At 38.2% G+C, this 18,402-nt stretch overlaps 2 protein-coding genes across 3 annotated transcripts; one reads left to right on the top strand and one right to left on the bottom strand.

The window, feature by feature from the left end:
• Nucleotides 1–519: 519 nt before the first annotated feature.
• KRT10 (keratin 10) lies at nt 520–4,993 on the bottom strand. Of its 2 annotated transcripts, none has more exons than XM_055388165.2 (8): nt 4,394–4,993; nt 3,472–3,554; nt 2,948–3,104; nt 2,699–2,860; nt 2,485–2,610; nt 1,953–2,170; nt 1,167–1,573; nt 520–885 (listed from the first exon to the last, which is right to left on the bottom strand). In XM_055388165.2, exons 1-8 carry the CDS (start codon nt 4,991–4,993, stop codon nt 779–781), a joined length of 1,860 nt encoding a protein of 619 aa, XP_055244140.1. In that variant the 3' UTR covers nt 520–778. The 2 variants fall into 2 exon arrangements, with proteins under 2 accessions (XP_055244140.1, XP_030867365.2); XM_031011505.3 differs by having other exon boundaries at nt 1,187–1,573.
• Nucleotides 1,520–17,764, top strand: LOC101125557 (transmembrane protein 99 (putative)). Its single transcript, XM_004041784.4, is given in 4 exon segments — nt 1,520–1,620; nt 15,529–15,613; nt 16,794–17,217; nt 17,220–17,764. Coding segments are annotated over 2 exon segments (687 nt in total). The 5' UTR covers nt 1,520–1,620; nt 15,529–15,613; nt 16,794–16,928; the 3' UTR covers nt 17,618–17,764.
• The last annotated feature ends 638 nt before the right edge of the window (nt 17,765–18,402 follow it).

The raw sequence follows: 18,402 nt of genomic DNA, 5'->3' as shown, positions 1-18,402 counted from the left end.
ATCACTACTTCCTGACAGTGTTTCTCACGTTCATCTGATGGACATCAAATAATTTTGTTGGGGGTGATATGATTTTACTTGGGTGGTGTCAGAAGATATGTCAAGCTATATAACAATTGGGAAGAAGTAATATAGTAACTGGAAGAAAGTAAGAAAAGGCAAAGGTGAGAAGTCAGGTAATTAGAAAATATAAAATTTCCAATTATTATTATTTTGGGGGTTTTATTTGAGATATTCCAGAATTTCCAGGATTGAAATAATTTAAAGCCAGAGAGCTGGGAGCCTTCCACATATTGTGTATCTTAAAGAGTAATATTGGGGATTTACAGACTTTACTCAGTGAATTTACTGACGGTGGTCTGAACATACATGATTAAAAAACTTACTCAGAAAAGGCATGACAATAGTTCTGTCTTCCGAATTTCTGGATACATCAACCTTCAACTGCTATGGGTTACTAATCTTTAATTTTAAAGAGTATTATGTACTTAAGTAAAAACAAATTCTGACAAATTGGGATAGTTTGCATCAGTAAGAAAGTTTATTGAAATTCATTAGTAAATGAGAACAGAAACTTGTTTTTCTTTCCATTAAAGAACACTTACTGGTAAAGTGAAAAGAAGAAATACAGAAACCACAAAACACCTTGTAGACACCTTATTTTCAAGGTCTATTTCCATAGACCATCAAGACAGAAGTGTTTTCTTGGAGACTTTGTTTTCCATGCACCTGCAAATAATGGTCTGTGTGAAGGGAGACTCTTTCCTCTTGGTGCAGTTTAATAGTAGTGTTTCTTGGTTTCTGATTCAACCATAGATGAAAGGACTCTACCGTCGGGCGCCACCTCTTCAATAATTGTCTTGATTACTCTGGTTTTGTTAGTATCTGTGTGAACGATGGAAAAAAAAATTTAAACAGTCTGTAGGGATCCTTAGTAATTAACAAGCAAATATTGTAAAAAGAACGAAATTTCAACTTTACATTGTTAAGCCCCAAAAAATGCTTAAGGTATGACATTTTGATCATGCCATTCTTCACGGCTGGTGTTAAGAGTAGTTTGTGAACAAATGCAAACGGAACCGTCTCTAAAATTTTTAATTTTTTAAAACTCTAGAGCTTAAAGCGCAAAAAAACCATCACAGGAAGTTAAAACTAATTCTGATTACCCCAGCTAGTTTCTGCTGACCTTGGTCCCTTAGATGAAGACTCGCCCACGGACCCGGAAGAGGAGGACTTGTGGCCTCCACTGGAGCTGCCGCCGCCGTATCCGCCGCCGGAGCTGCTGCTGCCGCCGCCGTATCCGCCGCCGGAGCTGCTGCCGCCGCCGCCGCCGGAACTGCCACCCCCGTAGCCGCCGCTGGAACTGCCGCCGTGGCCGCCGCCGGAGCTTCCGCCCCCGTGGCCGCCGCCGGAGCTTCCGCCCCCGTAGCCGCCGCCGGAGCTTCCGCCGCCGGAGCTTCCGCCTCCGTAGCCGCCGCCGGAACTGCCGCCGTAGCCGCCGCCGGAACTGCCGCCGTGGCCGCCGCCGTAGCCGCCGCCGAAACTTCCGCCGCCGCGTCCGCCGCCTCCGGAACTAAACGGGGTGAGGTCACATTCGGTTATCTCTAACGTTGGAAAACGGTGGGTAGCTTTCCAGTTGCCGTTAATTTAGAAAATAAGCAAAACGTGTTGAAAAAATAAAACCCTGCCAGGAATATATTTTAAAACCCTGCCAGGTATATATTTTAAAACCCATCCTTTGAAAACAATGTTAAGTTCACAGAACTCTTAAGAATCATTTTGGGCCAAATTCATGAGAAAGTGAGATTGCGGTTGCGTACTCCTTTTTCTGTACTCTACCCCCTCTCCTCCCTTCCTCGCATTCTCTGGCATCTTCTTGGGGTTTAGATAAGCCTTGCTATCTGGAATATTGAATAAAAGAAACTGGGATAACTTTTCATTTTAAAATTTACCTTCCCTCTCCTTCTAGCAGGCTGCGGTAGGTTTGAATTTCATTCTCCAGTCGGATCTTAATATCCAGGAGTTGTTGGTATTCAGTATTCTGGCACTCGGTTTCAGCTCGAATCTGTTGCAACTGTTCTTCCAGAGCGGATATTTGGGCCTGAATCTGTGAGAGCTGCACACAGTAGCGACCTTCTGTTTCTGCCAAGGAGGCTTCCAGGGATTGTTTCTGAAACGGATTTTTTTGTGGCTTAGTGACTTCCTTGTTCAGTTGAGTATAGTGACGCTTATTTGATTATTTAGTAAGGCATTATATAGAAGAATAAGAAAATGAACAGAATTTGTTTTATGTTTAATGGCACCATTTCAGTTTCAGCACTTTTAGATCAACACCAGTGGTACTTTTCCTCCATTAACATGAGCTTCACTTTGTTTTCTCTTTTTTACCTCCAACTCTGCATTTTTTTGTTGCATTGCATATTCTTAGGTGAGCATGAAACTTTGTATGATAAAGTTGAAGTCATTTCATGAGAGTTAACATACCAAGGCCAGTTGGGACTGTAGTTCTATCTCCAGAGCTTGTACATTACGTCTCAATTCAGTAATCTCAGATTTATAGCTGGATATCTGTTCAATGTTATTATCAATTTCTGTAGTCAGTTCCTTGCTCTAGAGTATTAAAAACAAGGAAAAGGGTGAGGAAATTCTGAAATGATAAAACCTCCATGAGTTTCACTATAAAGGAAGATTACTTTACCTTTTCATTGAACCAGGCTTCAGCATCTTTGCGGTTTTGTTCAGCAAGTTGTTCATATTGGCTTCTCATGTTATTCAGAAGTTGAGTCAGATCAACACCCGGGGCAGCATTCATTTCCACATTCACATCACCAGTGGACACATTTCGAAGGTCTTTCATTTCCTGTTTGAGGAACAGAAAGATTTAATGGCTACACGAGGACCATAATGAACTCTCTTTTGGCTGGGAAAAGTATAACTTTTGTGTCACCTCCTCGTGGTTCTTCTTCAGATAGGCCAGCTCTTCAGTCAGGCTCTCAATCTGCATCTCCAGGTCAGCCTTGGTCAGGGTCAGCTCATCCAGCACCCTACGCAGGCCGTTGATGTCAGCTTCCACGCTCTGGCGCAGAGCTACCTCATTCTCATACCTGAAACAAGCATGATATCAATACTGGTTATAACTTATATAGGGGAGATGTATCTGGGCAGAGACTATTTAAAAAGCAAATACATAGTTGATCTCATGTAATGGCAATATTTGTCATGTACAGTTCTCTTAGAAGTAATAGTGGTTTAATGGAAAAAAGCTTAGCAGTTACTTTAAAATGCATTTTCTTCCTTTAATATTGCCAAAAAGGTAACACTGACATGGAAAATTTCTCAGATAACTCCAATACTATTTAACTTTGGGTGAATTCAGAAAAATGTAAATGTTATTGAGGGCATCCCAAGTCATTGTTAAAAACCACTGATGTATTCGTTGTGATAGTATTATACAACGATCACTTAACTTACTTCAGCCTGAAGTCATCAGCTGCCAGCCTGGCATTGTCGATCTGAAGCAGGATGTTGGCATTATCAGTTGTTAGGTTGAGAATCTGGAGGGAGAGGCACAGTTATTTGAGAAGAGGTCAGATGCAGATATGGCTTTTGTAGTGACATAGATGCACTCTGCACTTTTATGTTGTTCTCTTACAAAATCTTGGGAAAATTTTTTATTTTAAATATGAAATATTGCAGGCTTACCCATATACTTAACTTTGAATTATTTGTTCTCTTGGAATTTCTCCAGTCTTGTATTTCTGTACACGAATTATTCCTTTCTGAAAACTAACTGGAATTATATAGATGTATTCCTGTAAGTGTGCCCTCCTCTTTTAGACTATGTGATTTCCATGTATTTCAGCCATGCTTTGGCTGACTCACACCTGCATTTGTTTAACTCATGATAAATACTAATAAATAAATACACTCTGAACTGGTACACAATAGGTACAATTCAGAAATTCCTTAGAGGCAAGCAGTGTCCCATTTTCATACTGGAAAATTTATTTTTCTTGCCATGTTGGTACTGAATATGGCTTGTTATCAGTCTGAATAACATTTTATTCTGATTCATATCATGATTTTTTTTTCAGTTTCTACATTTGTAAATGGCCTAGCATATTTTAACTGTGGACTCATTGTATGCTCATTAAAACCTCGAAAGTGCTTAGCAATCTCCCATCCTCTTAAGACAAGTAGCACACTTGCTGGATGAAGATTGCCATGACCATACTTTCACAGATGTTTATCTTTGATGAGACTGGGTTATTTTTGAAGGAAGAAAGTAACATAGGTAAACATAGTGAACAGCCACATTGTGCTTAATTTAAGATTCATCTGTCTGGATTACATGGACAAGATACTTAAAGCTGGATTTAAAAATACCTCTTACCTGATTTTTAAGGTCATCGATGGTTTTGTAGTATTTGCTGTAGTCACGAGGCTCCCCCTGATGTGAGTTGCCATGCTTTTCATACCACTCCTTGATTTTGCCTTCCAGCTCATAGTTTGATTCTTCCAGAGCCCGAACTTTGTCCAAGTAGGAAGCCAGGCGGTCATTCAGATTCTGCATGGTTACTTTTTCATTTCCAGAGAGAAGGCCACCATCTCCTCCAAATCCACCACCAAAGCCTCCTCCAAAGCTGCCTCCACCAAAGCTGCCCCCACCAAAGCTGCCACCTCCGAAACTGCCCCCTCCAAAGCTGCCTCCATAACCCCCACCAAAGCTGCTACTTCCATAGCTTCCACGAAAGCTACCTCCACCAAAACCTCCTAATCCTCCATAGCCACCTGATGAGCCCCCAAAGCAGCCCCCACCAGAGCTCCCACGGCTAAAAGAGCCACCACTGAACCCCCCTGAGCTAAATCCTCCACCAAGGGAGCCTTTGCTGCTCGAAATTCTTAGGGATGACCCTCCTCCTCCTCCTCCTCCTCCTCCTCCTCCACTGCGGGAGGAAGAGTAGTGCTTGCTTGAGCTGTATCGAACAGACATGGTGATGCTGTTTAGCCCAGGGAGTGCCTGCTACCAAGGACAGTGACAAGCCTTTATATGCTGAGAGGGTGTGTCCACATGTGTTAAGAGTTTGCTTACTTACATGGTTTTCTTTTTGCCAACTTAGCATCTTTGGCTTATGATTGCATAAATTATCTTCAGTAATAACCAATCCCAATATGTACAATTTTGAATTTGCCCTAAGAATAAACAGGAGGTTTGCTATGTTGAAACTGAAAATGGGTGGAGTTCAGATGAGCATGTTTTATTATGCTTTTCACCTGTTGAAGAACATTGAGCAACCGTTAAGATCCATTTTTCTCAGCACTAATTCAGGTTGCATAGAATGTTTGCAAAGTTTAGAAAAAAAAGTTTCAGCTACAAAATTATAGTTAAAATACGATTTTTCAAATTCATGTTTTAAACAGTTTTAATTGGAGCAACAAATAGCATAAAGTCTGGCAGGATCATGCTACAATAAGGTTCTTGTAGACAAGTGTAGGGAATCAAAAAGAAAAAGTTTCTAAAAATTTAACTAGCATCAATAGTTGCCACACATAAAACATTAAAGCCATAAAACCACAATTTAGGAGATTGTGTTTGTAGGAGATCTTTTAATTTATTTGGCAAATGAGAGTATATTGATATTTTGCCTAAGAAAGTGGAAGTAATGATTTTAGAATTTTCTAATTAATGATGGCATTATTTTTAACATTAAAAAATGTGAAATCATAAAGTTATCCTGGATTATTTTGCACTTTTAAATTCATCATAGTTAAGGTTTCTGTGAAGACCATAATAATGCAGAAAATCTGCATTATTTTCTTAGCATGAAATCCGAAGAACTAACTTGTAGTACTTTACACTAAGTTCTGATTGAGTAAAAAGGGAAAATTTGGATATGTTATGATTGCAAGTAAAAATTTGCTTGCAAAAATGTAAATCTGTATTAGAGAATGATACTTGCACCAAATATTATGAACTAGACTGTGCACATGTGTTCCCAAGCTAGGTTCAGTTTCTCAATAAAAACAACACATTTTCTTGGATATACTGTGTACAGAATTTGGTATAACAGTTTGTCTAGTGAAGTCAATTGGGATTTTGGTACATTGTATAAGATATCTACCCATAGGCTATGACATTGCTGTTGTTTGGATGTATATATTCATACATGTTTTACAATTATGTAGTGCTGTTTGTGATACTGTGATTTAAAAATTTCTAGAACAAGCTGTTGAGATAGGAATGGTGGTTATCATTATTTCTTTTCTTTCTTTCTTTCTTTTTTTTTTTTTTTTTTAGATGGAGGCTTGCTCTGTCGCCCAGGCTGGAGTGCAGTGGCACTATCTCGGCTCACTGCAAGCTCCACCTCCCGGGTTCACGCCATTCTCCTGCCTCAGCCTCCCGAGTAGCTGGGACTACAGGTGTGTGCCACCATGCCTGGCTAATTTTTTGTCTTTTTGGTAGAGACAGGGTTTCATCATGTTAGCCAGGATGGTCTCAATCTCCTGACCTCTTGATCTGCCTGCCTTGGCCTCCCAAAGTGCTGGGGTTACAGGTGTGGTTATTGTTATTTCTAATTTATAGAAGAGGAAGTTGAAGTTGAGAGGTTGTGATTTTTTCCTGAAGATATGTAACAGGTGGTTGAACTGCAATTAGAAGCTTGCTCTTTTAACTCCTTGGTTCTTTTCCACTTTACCAATGTGTATATATATTGTCTGCTCCAGTGGATTTGGTCTAATGGAGATGAATGACTCTAATTCTCACCGTAAACTTCTCCAAATGGGGAAAAAGAGCAAAACAAAAAGAACTTAGAATCATGAAAATATTCAAAGGGTAATGATTTGGCACACACTCTACCTTTAGTAATTGTTTTTTCAAATTAAGTTTATTGCTGCACATTTTGGTTTATGAAAACTACAGAAATAGTTTCTGTAGGGAAGGGGAGTGTGGTTGGGAGCATTAATCAAATGTTGATTGTTAAAGTGGAGGTTACTACCCAGCAAATTGCAACTCTTCCAACTTGTTAGCACATGCAAATGGGGCAGTAGTTAAAAGAAAAACTGAAATCCAACCATGGGAATTGATTCTTGATGAAGATAACCTACAGTTAAAGAAGGCTATGATAAATCAGGATAGGAAAAGAAAAAACTCCAATAACTTCAGAGAACATGTTGAAACCTTGATATTAATGAAACCTTTTTGGAAAGAAACATTTTAATTAAAAAGATATTTTGATTGATTTTACCTGTAATTAGCACAAGTTTTGGATCTTAGTATTACCAATTTTGTTTTAGTATTAGCCTATAATTTCTCCCCCCAGTGGAAAATATAAAAATCCCAATCTCCTTTCAGTTAATTAACAAGTGGTATGAAGAGAGCTCTGTTACAATCATATTAAACCAAAGAATATATGAAAGGGAATCTTTGCATAAAAGTACATGAGAGCAAATACAGGTATGGAGGGCCTTCTAATACTATAACATTTAATTTAAGCTACCTTTACTGTTATTACCAAAGATTACTTATTAACTTGTATACTGTAGAAATTGATTTGTCTTTATTCACGCTGTCATTTGTTGAAATCAGCCTTTGGCATGAGTAAAATTAAGAGATGCCACATAATAATTCTACAGCTAAATTGGATGAACATTTATGATTCTAGTCTTGGCACCATTTACACTTGATTGCTATAATCCACTGTAACTGTATTTTCATTGTGCTCAATTTTTATTGTGTCTCTATGTAAAGTGCATTGGTAGGTATTTAAAATATAGAAAAATGAATGAGATACAGCTCCTGTCCTTATGGATCTTGCCAGTAGTTACAGTCTAATTGAGGAGACATGACATATACCATCAGCTTAAGCACTGTATGCTATGTAAATGGAAAATGATGATGGGGCTTGGATGTGTAGGGGGAAGGAGTTAACAATTCCTGAATATCTGCTATGATCTAGATGGTTTACTTTTCTTTAATCCCGCCCTAGGTTCTCTAAGGTATTATTATCTCGTTTAATAGCTAAAAAACCTAAACCTTAAAAAGTTTTAGAAATTTGCCAGATTATGTATGTATTTATTTATATATCAGTAGTGTCTATGTGATGACACACAGCCTGGTTTTGAATCAAGAGATACAGTTACAAAGGTGCTAGTTTTCATGACAGCAGACTGGCATTCTTAAGACTAGTGAGCAAGGGGTCATGTTGGAATGGGGCCAGCTGACAAAGTTTCATGGTGCAGTTGAAATTTAAGCTGAGTCTTGTTAGGATGAGTAGGACTTTTCATGTGTGCAACAGCAGAGAGAAGACTTCTGGGAAGTCAGGACTGTGAAAATGCCAAGCAGGTGGAGACACTGAGTGACCAGTTTGGCTGGAGTAGATCATCCGTATATATTAATTTATTCATACCTTCAGCAGGTTTTATTGAGCACCTGCAATATGGCCTGGGGAATGCATAGGTGACCAAGATACAGCTCCTACCCTTCAAGGAGTTTACAATCTACTTGGAGAGGCAAACAAACATACCCACGAATCAGAGATTATAATATAGGGTAATCTGGGCTACATTTGAGCAATGTTCAGGGTTCCAAGGAATTACAGAGAGGTTGTCTAACAGTCTAGTGAATGTGTGTGTGTGTGTGTGTATGTGTGGTGTGAGTGCACAATGAAAGAATATTGAAGTAAAGTTCGGGATTGAGGATGAGTTTTGGTTTAAGACGTGAATTTGAGGTAATACCAGGATAGTCATGTAAACATGTCTTTAAGCAGTTATGGGACTGCTGTTAAGGAGAGAGATTCAGAATAGCAGACTTTGGGGGTAGTTAGGATCCCTAAGGGAAGGAATTTGGAGAGAAATGTACAGAAGGTCTAATTCTGAACTTTTGGAGTCACTTTAGGGGCTGGGAAGAAGAAGTAGAGCTAGAGAATAATCCTGAAAAGAAGGACATCTAGGACCAGGGAAAGGGGGAAAGAGGATCAGTGAAGCCAAGGGAGAAGAGAACGTGGGTGAGGTGATCATCCGAGAGGTCAATGAAAAGATGGATCGAGGAAAGTAATTTGGAACCATTGGCATCCTTCCAGAGGACAATTTTAATTGAGTAGTGGTGGGGCAATTCATGATGCATACCCAATATTGGAATTGATGACTTTGCTTATGGTATTTTATTTTCATGTTGTCCAGTTTATCAATTTCTTCTTTAATTGCTTCTGAACTTTGAGTCGTGGTTAAGACGGGTATAGGTGCTATTCTCATGGGGTTAATTTGGCCGGAGCTCTAGAAGCATGTTGTGGATTCAAGTTTGTTATCAGTTTGACTTGTCTCACTGTTGGGATTTGGATCCTTTTTATTTCTTCCTTATTTTGCTTCAGGTAAAATCCTCTTTTGAAGTTTCTAGCTGAAAATTCTATTTTCAAGTTTCTTTTTCTGATTGAGATATAATACATATAATTGAGATATAATACATAGTTTAGGTAGTTGCAGAAGGACAAATCTGGTAATGCAGGTTATATCTCAAGATGGCAAGGTTGATCTAAATATTTAGAATTTTCTGTTGTTTATCACAAAGTTTAAGAGTCAGGCATTTTCTTTTTACTGTTCTGTGACTGTGCAAATTGCTTAATATACTTTTGTGATTACTACCCACAGAGTCAAAACAAAGTGGAAAATTGTATCATTATTTGATAGATTTGGTACCCTCTTCTCAGACAGCTAATTGTTGGACAACTAAGATATCAATTGATAAAGTTCATGTCTTGTCATTGGTAAACTTCTAAAATTCAGGGATTTAAAATCTACAAACACTCCTATATCAATTTTTCTGAAACTTCTGGGACAGTACTGTGATGGAAGCCACAAAAATATGGAAACTGCTTGAAGGCTTTTGAGTTTTGAGGGTAGTGTAGCAGGGTAAGTGGGTGGGCTCTGGGGTCAGACTGCCGGGGTTACAATCCAGGCTCCCCCATTTACTGTGAGGTTTCATCTCAATGTCCTCCTCTCTAAAGTAGGGATTATAATTTTTCATACTCTATGGAGTTGTAGCAGGAGTCAAATGAGTTGATAAATATAAAGCGTTTAGAACAATGATTTGCATGCATAGAATAAGCACTTAATGAATATATTTTTGTTGCTATTACTGTTTTGTGATCTCTGTTTCTCATAGGTTAACCCACTTTCCAACCCACAGGATGCCTTCAAAATAGGAATGAATGAAAGGATAGGGTGAGAAGTTAGAAAATGGCTCGTGAGGGAGGAGAAAATGGCTGGAGAGGAAAGTAGGGTGGGGAAAAGGTGTTCAGCTTGATAACTTTTGTGATAAACCATGCCATCTGTTTTTCTTTGAGTGACACTTCCTTTCACTTTAAACTTCATTTCTTTATCTCCTACATCCACCAAGGCACTAATTTTGTCACCTTCTCTTTGTCATAGCTAATGTATTCGTTTCTTTCTGTGTAGCCCCACTGTAACTGCCCTAATCTGAGCTTTCACCACTTTTCTCAAAGATTACTTCACCAGCTTCTGAAGTGGTTTTCTTGACTCAGCACTGTCAATTAAGATCTGTTCGCTGCGGCAGGGTTGATGTTCTTGAAACAGTACTGTCATCACTTCATCAACATACTCAGACCTCTTGTGGACGGATTAAGTCTTCTCCATAACCTTGCCCGACTCTGTCTGTCCAACCTCATGCTCCCTGCGGTGAGTCAGGGTGGGGAGTGGAAGGAGTGCTACATTCTCTTCATAAAGTAATTATGTGGCCCTGGGCAAGATACTCAGCTTTGTGTGTCTCAGTTTACTACCCTATAAAATATGGATAGTAATATTAAATATTAAAATATGGATAATAATCCATGATTCAGTGAAAAAATGTGTGTTAGCATCTCCTTTAAGAATCCTTTAATTACTTAATCCTTTAAGCAGGCCTTTCTACTCTTGGCTAAGATACTATGCTTTGTTCCATTTTAAGGCCTGTGTTTGTTGCTCTTGGCTTAGAATGCCCATCTTCTACTTTGCTGTTTATTCAAGTTATTCTACCTCAACTCCAGACTCTGACTTAAATGCCATCTCCTTCATGAGACTTCTCACTGTTAGTCTGTAGTTCACGGCTGTCTCTTTCTTCTCATTTCCTATGTTGAACAACTTGGTGTTTTATAATTTGTTATAATATTCTGGCCTCTTTATTCGTGTTTCCAATGCAATACGACATTTAAGTTCCTTTAGAGAAGGGAGGGTGCCTCTGCTCTTGCTGCACCCAGTACTCATTGTTCTCTGAATGTTTTCGTATTGCCTCAGTGCCTTTCCCCACTTTCTTTGCCTTTATTTTTTTCTCCAAACTCTTGGCCTGTATGTTTTGGCAATAGTGCAAGTTAAAAATTTAAATGAAGGCTGGTTGAAGACAACTAATTTAATTTTGCTTTAAAGGAAATTATGATACTTTTTGATGTAAGAATGTGTAAGAATGATAAGAAAACCAAGATTCTGCATAGGAATTTTAAAATACCTTAAAGTATATAAAGGTATATTCCTTAGAATGGAAATACACTATATATATTAAGAAAACATTTTGGCCCTCACTTTTTCCTCTTCATTAAAGGTCACTTTTTTTTTTTGTCTTGGATCTGTTGAGATTATCTTGATACTAGTAACCTGCTAAAATGTATCTGTAGTTTTATTCTAAAATTTGAATTTTTTTCATACATCACATCAAATTAAAAAGCTTCTGCACAGCAAAGGAAACAATCAACAAAGTAAAGAGGCAGCCCACGGAATGAGAGAAGATATTTGCAAACTATCCATCTGACAGAGGGTTAATAACCAGAATATATAAGGAGCTCAAACAACTCAATAGGAAAGAAAATCTAATAATCTGATAAAAAAATGGGCAAAAGATCTGAATAGACATACAAATCTCAAAAGACATACAGGCTAGGCATGGTGGCTCACACCTCTAATCCCAGCACTTAGGGAGACTGGGATGGGAGGACTACTTGAGCCTAGGAATTCAAGACCAGCCTGGGTAACGTAGGGAGACCCCATCTCTACAAAAAATAATTAGCTGGGTGTGATGGCATGTGTCTGTAGTCCCAGCTACTTGGGAGGCTGAGGTGAGCCATGTTCCTGCCACTGCACTCCAGCCTGGGCAACAGAGTGACCTCAAAAAAAAAAATAAATAAGAAAACATATAATGGCAAACAGGTATGTAAAAAGGGGCTCAACATCATTGATCATCAGAGAAATGACTCAAAACTGTGCAATGAGAATGTGATTCTCACTGCAGTTGAATGAATAATGTAAATTATTACAGTCACAGTAATTTGTTGTACAACTCACCCCACTTAAAATGGCTTTTATCCAAAAGAGAGGCAATAATGAATGCTAGTGAGGATGTGGAGAAAAGGGAACCCCCTCGTTCACTGTCCTTGGGGATGTAAATTAGTACTGCCGCTATGGAGAACAGTATGGAGGTTCCTCAAAAAGCTAATAATAGAACTACTGTATGACCCAGCAGTCCCACTGCTAGATATATACCCAAAATCATGGAAATCAGTATATCAGTGAGATATCTGCACCCTCATTTTTTTTTGCAATGCTGTTCACAATAGCCAAGATGTGGAAACAACCTAAGTGTCCATCAGCGGACAGGTTGGTAAAGAAAACGTGGTACATATGCTCAATGGAGTGCTATTCAGCCATAAAAAAGAATGAGATCCTGTTATTGTAACAACTTGACTGGACCTGGAGGACATTATGTTACGTGAGATAAACCAGGCATAGAAAGATAAACTTCTCATGTTCTCACTCATTTGTGGGAGCTAAAAATGAGAACAATTGAACTCATAGAGATAGAGAGTAGAAAAATGGTTACCAGAGGCTGGGAAGGGTAATGTGGGGTGAGGGGGCTGGGAAGTGGGGATGGTTAATGGGTACAAAAATATAATTAGATAGAACAAATATAATCTAGTATTTGATAGCACAACAGGGTGATTATAGTCACAATAATTTATTGTACATTTTAAATTAAAAGAATATTATTGGAATATTTGTAACACAAAGAAATGATAAATGCTTGAGGTAATGGGTACCACGTTTACCTGGGTGTGATTATTATGCATTGTTGCCTGTATTGAAATATCTCTTTTTCCTTCTGAATAATACAGTTACCATGGACCCATAAAAAGTTAAAAATTTTGAATGTTTTTTATATTAGGAGAATTGACAATTCTAGTTGGGTTTCTGGCTAGGTAGCCTATGAGTATGTTGTAATTTAAGGATTAAATATAATATAACTTAGCTTTTAAATTTCATTAGTATGTCATGGGATTTCTTTTCAGGTAAATTAATTTCATTCCGTAAAAGACAATTGCTCACTATGAGTTAGCTGCATTAGTAGGATAATTAATTAACATGTAACATAAAATAGAAACATAATATCCCTTTTAGTTTTCATAAAAAATAGTGAAGCCGAAAGTACCAAACAATTCTCTACAGACCCATTTTAAAATATTGAAACTGAACATTGTCCAAAATTCAGTGGCTGTTTTCTCCCCCTCATAAATCTAAGAAAATTCCTTTAGGTCCAGTTGTGGTTGCTTGTCCAATTGGTCATTTCAAGGATGGCTGGATATGAGAGAAAATAACATTATAATTGGGTATAACTTCATAATTTTTACTTAGAGAGTCTGGACAGATCTAAATAGAGTAGAGAAAGTTTTGGATTAGAAATGATACATACAGAGGTTAAGGTTTACAGTGAAAGCAGTAATCCCCCACTCTAGTGATTTTAAGTCAGTATATGTAACATGCTTAAATTTAAAGGAAAAAGTCTTAAGGAATCAAATTAGTTTCCTAATTTTAAAGGTTTTTAAAAAATACTTGACCTTATGGACTCAGACAACTAGTCAATTTCATAATAAATGGACCCTCTGTCTTTGAATCACTTTTTTTTTTGGTAAGGGGGTTGTAAGAATGGTAGAGGAATAGATTTAAATAATTATTTAAATGTAACACACAATAGTAGCAGAGAAAATAATTATTTAAATGTAACACACAATAGTAACAGAGAAAATGTACCATAACCATTCTGTGGCTTCTTTCACAAGGCTGACGACTGATAATGTCCAAAGAACTTTTGATTTCTTGTATTAAACCCATTAAACAAATATGCAAATAACATTTGCAAAGTCGGTCCTAAGATAGAGTTTATAGAGCTTGATGAGACTTTTTTATGTTCCAAGACCTGTTCTAAATTTTACTTGCATTTTTGTCTCATCAAATCCTGTTGGCAACTTTTATGAGGGAAATTTTATTTTATTTTATTTTATTTATTTTGAGACGGAGTTTTGTTCTTGTTGCCCAGGCTGGAGTGCAGAGACGCAGTCTTGGCTCACCACAACCTCAGCCTCCCAGGTTCAAGCGATTCTCCTGCCTCAGCCTCCCGAGTAGCTGGGATCACAGGCATGCGCCACCATGCCTAATAATTTTGTATTTTTAGTAGAGACGAGGTTTCTTCATGTTGGTCAGGCTGGTCTCGAACTCCTGACCTGAGGTGATCCACCCGCCTCAGCCTTCCAAAGTGCTGGGATTACAGACGTGAGCCACCACCCTTGGCCAGAAATTTTATTTTATCTAAAATTAGTTGGCCAGGTGCAGTGGCTCACGCCTGTAGCTCCATCACTTTGGGAGGCCAAGGCAGGAGGATCGCATGAGCCCAGGAGTTTGAGACCAGCCTGGGCAACATGGCAAAACCCCGTCTCTACAAAACACATGCGCGCGCGCGCGCACGCACACACACACACACACACACACACACACACACACACACACACACACACAGAGCCTGGTGTGATGGCACATGCCTGTGGGCCCAGCTACTCAAGAGGGTGAGGTGAGAGGATCACCTGAGCCCAAAAGGTCAAGGCTGCAGTGAGCTGTGATTGCACCACTGCACTCCAGCCTGGGTGACAGAGTGAGACCCTGTTTCCCACAAACCCCTCAAAAAAGAAAAGAAATTAGTTAAAATTTAGCATGCCCAAAACGATTCAATAAAGGGACTTTGGTGGGATTTGAACACAGACCTATCTTCCGAGCTTTTTAAAAACACAATGATTAACTTTTTTCTTTTTTTAAACACACTGTTGCTGGCTTAAACTGAGTAACTCCTAAAACTCTTTTGAAATGAGCTAAAATTGTATTTTTCAGTTATGTGACTTGGAAAATTAACAAGAACATAAGGGATTTTAGTTTCTTTTTCAGACTAGACAAGCCTTCCTTATCATACTTCTGAGATGAAAAAAATAGACTAATTTGAAAAGAAAAAGAACTAATGAGGCAAGATGTCCTGCCCTGGAAGAGATCAGACTTGTAGGCCTTGTCTGTTCCCAGGCGAGACTCTGCACTAACTTCTTGAGGGTCCGTCTGGCATGGGTTTATGGAGGTTCCTAACTCTTTGGCAGGCCAGTCATTAAAATAACAAATCACAGCACTTAGCCACCATGCATAATTGAAGCATTAATCCTTTTATAATGCTGGCTTTTTCAGATGGAGCTAACACCCATTATGGAGATTAACCACTTTTCATCAGGTTTTTAACTTAAGTCGTGAGGAATACAACGGTGAACACAAGGTGTGTATGTGAATTAATTTAGTAGTAAACTATGACATGGAGGGGTTCTGTTGCTTTGAAAGTTTCCAACTTATATACATTCAAAAGCTATTAAACTTTTTGGTGTCTCTCCAAATATTTTCCATATTGATAATTTTGGTTGAAATGTAGAGCTAGTTAGAATTTTCTAGTCTAATGCTTAGATATAAATGAGTGCATATTTGCAGAGCTATAAGATGTTGCATTTTTTTTTCTTGGCATCTGGAATATAAATGCTAAATTTGGTCTAGTTAGAATTTCCTGCTTCCCTCCCTCCCCTGCTTCCTTCCTTCCATCTCAAAACTCTCCAAGGATGAAGACCCCACAAGCTATATTGGGGTAACATATTGTAACAGTAGTTACTTTCAGTTTCTGTCAAACTAGATTAAAAAGAAGACAAGTATTACATGTTCTCACTCATCTGTGGGAGCTAAAAAAGTTGATCTCATTGAGATAAAGAGTAGTATAATGGTTACCAGAGAGGCTAGGAGGATAGTAGGGAGGTGGGGGAGAGAAAGTAGGGGATAAAGAGGGTTGGTTGATGGGTACAAACTTACAATTAGAAGGAATAAGATCTAGTGTTCAGTAGCACAATAGAGTGACTATAGTTGACAGAAATTCACTATATATTTTAAATAACTAGAGTGAAATTAGAATGTTCCCAACACAAAGAAATAAGTGTTTGAGATGATGAATATCCCCATTATCCTGATTTGATCATTACACATTGTATGCTTGTATCAAAATATCACATGTACCCCATATATATGTATAACTACTGTGTATCCATAAAATTTTTTAAAAATTTAAAAGAGGAAAGGAATGGAAAATAAAAGTAAAAAGATGATTCATCAAAAATTACAGTGTAGAAGAATAGTGCAGAATGGCATAAACTAGTACCACATAGAACTTAATTTGTAATTGTGAAGAAACCATGTAAGTATATTTACTCCTGGTATTGTGTCTTTCTCTCTTATCCTAATTTACTGTTCCTCTATAGTTTAAAATTAAAGAATTGCTTTTAAATTTTACAGGGCAAACTAATTATACTGTGGAGACACAAAATGTTTTGAGACATCTGTGACCAGACATGTCACATGTGAATATACCATTGGATTTCAAAGCAACACATAATTTTTTTTGTTTTTTCCTTTTACAACAGATTCATTTTATTTTCATCACCATGGGAAGTATCCTGTTGTTGAGTTCTCTGGGTCAGACCTCTGAAGACTTCTCAGATGGATCCTAGTCTCTGGGCTTGCCCTGAAATTACTTGCTGCTCAGGGAGAGAGTTGAAATGGTTGGCATCCTCCCACTCTGTTGCTCCGGCTGTGTCCCCTCACTCTGTTGTTCCAGCTATGTCCCCTCTGTTGCTCCAACTGCAGCTCATTCTGTTAGAGTTCCTCATTCAGCTGGTCACTGTGGCCAGAGGGTGTTGGTCTGCTCCCTTCCTCAAGTATTCTTAAAGCCATGGATTTTTGTGGAGCATTTTTCTTCCTGGCTCTCCCTTGAGTTATTTTCCTTTCTTCGCTATCTTGGGACTCTTCTTTGTGCTTGCGGACATCGGTTGAGAGAAGGACTTCTTCTTCCTGTCTCCTTGGTGTTGGCTGGTGGTTGCTCTTCAACAACTGGACTGGAGGCTCTTGGTTTTCTCTTCATCTTCAACAAGTCAGTCTCTCTCAAGGGTCTCACGTTGCAGCATTCTTACCAGAGGCCACTGGGCCTGGAGTTCCAGTTCCAGTGTCTGGAGAGTCCACCTCAGCTCAGCAATCTCATGCCGGTTGGCACTTGTCAGCAGAAGCCGATGCCTGCCCATCAGTTCTTTACTCTGAGGTGTTAGAGTGGAATAAAAATATAAATACTTATACTAGTTTTCATGACTTCTGCTTAATATTGGGTATTTTTTTGTTTTGTTTTGTTTTGGCGGTGATAGGCTTACCTTACATTAAACCAGGCCTTAGCCTTTCTGTGGCTTTGTTATGGTAAAGCCTCATATTACTCTCTAGTCTGGTTCAGCAGGACAGTCAGGTCCACACCTGGGGCCGTTTGTTTTCTACGTTTACCTCAACATAAGGTACCTTATCATTGTCAGCCTTCATCTCCTGATCCAAAATAAAATAAAATGCCACAGGTTACTTGATTTTGCATCTGGAATATGATTATTTAAAGAAATTAAAAATTTAAAACTGAAAATGTAGAGTTTAGAAATCTTTTTTAAGGTTTCAAAATTTCTAGGAGACAACAAAATAGTGTTACTAGATTTAGCAAACAAAATACAGAATGCCAATTAAATTTGAATTTCAAATAAACATTGAATACTTTTTTTGGTATAACTATATTCCATGCAATATTTGGGACATATCTGTTATATTATTCATTGTTTACCTGAAATTATAATTTAAACTGAGAGTTCTGTATTTTATCTGGCAACCTTATTATAAAAATATTTAGGATCAATATAAAGGAATAATATTTTTAATTTTTACAAACTTTTAATATAAGTACTTTATTTGATTTTCATTGTCATCCTGAGAGTTAAGTTTTGCCTTACAGTCTATGTTACTTTACCTGTGTTTTATGAAAAGACTGTCTCTTATAATGATAGCCACCACCACCATATCTTGACAAGTATTGACATACTGAAACTTTAAATTCATTTTGTGTAGTTCCCGCCTCTTCATGATTGTTTCTGAGGTAATTCAGCTTCTCCATCTGGCTTTCCATTTGCAACTCTAGGTTAGTCTTGTTCAAAGTCAACTCATCTAAGACAC

The sequence above is a fragment of the Gorilla gorilla genome, chromosome 4 (genome assembly GCF_029281585.2).
Source record: "Gorilla gorilla gorilla isolate KB3781 chromosome 4, NHGRI_mGorGor1-v2.1_pri, whole genome shotgun sequence".
Lineage (NCBI taxonomy): Eukaryota > Metazoa > Chordata > Mammalia > Primates > Hominidae > Gorilla > Gorilla gorilla.
The sequence above is the reverse complement of the archived record's forward strand: the minus strand, read 5'-3'. Positions and strand labels throughout refer to the sequence as shown.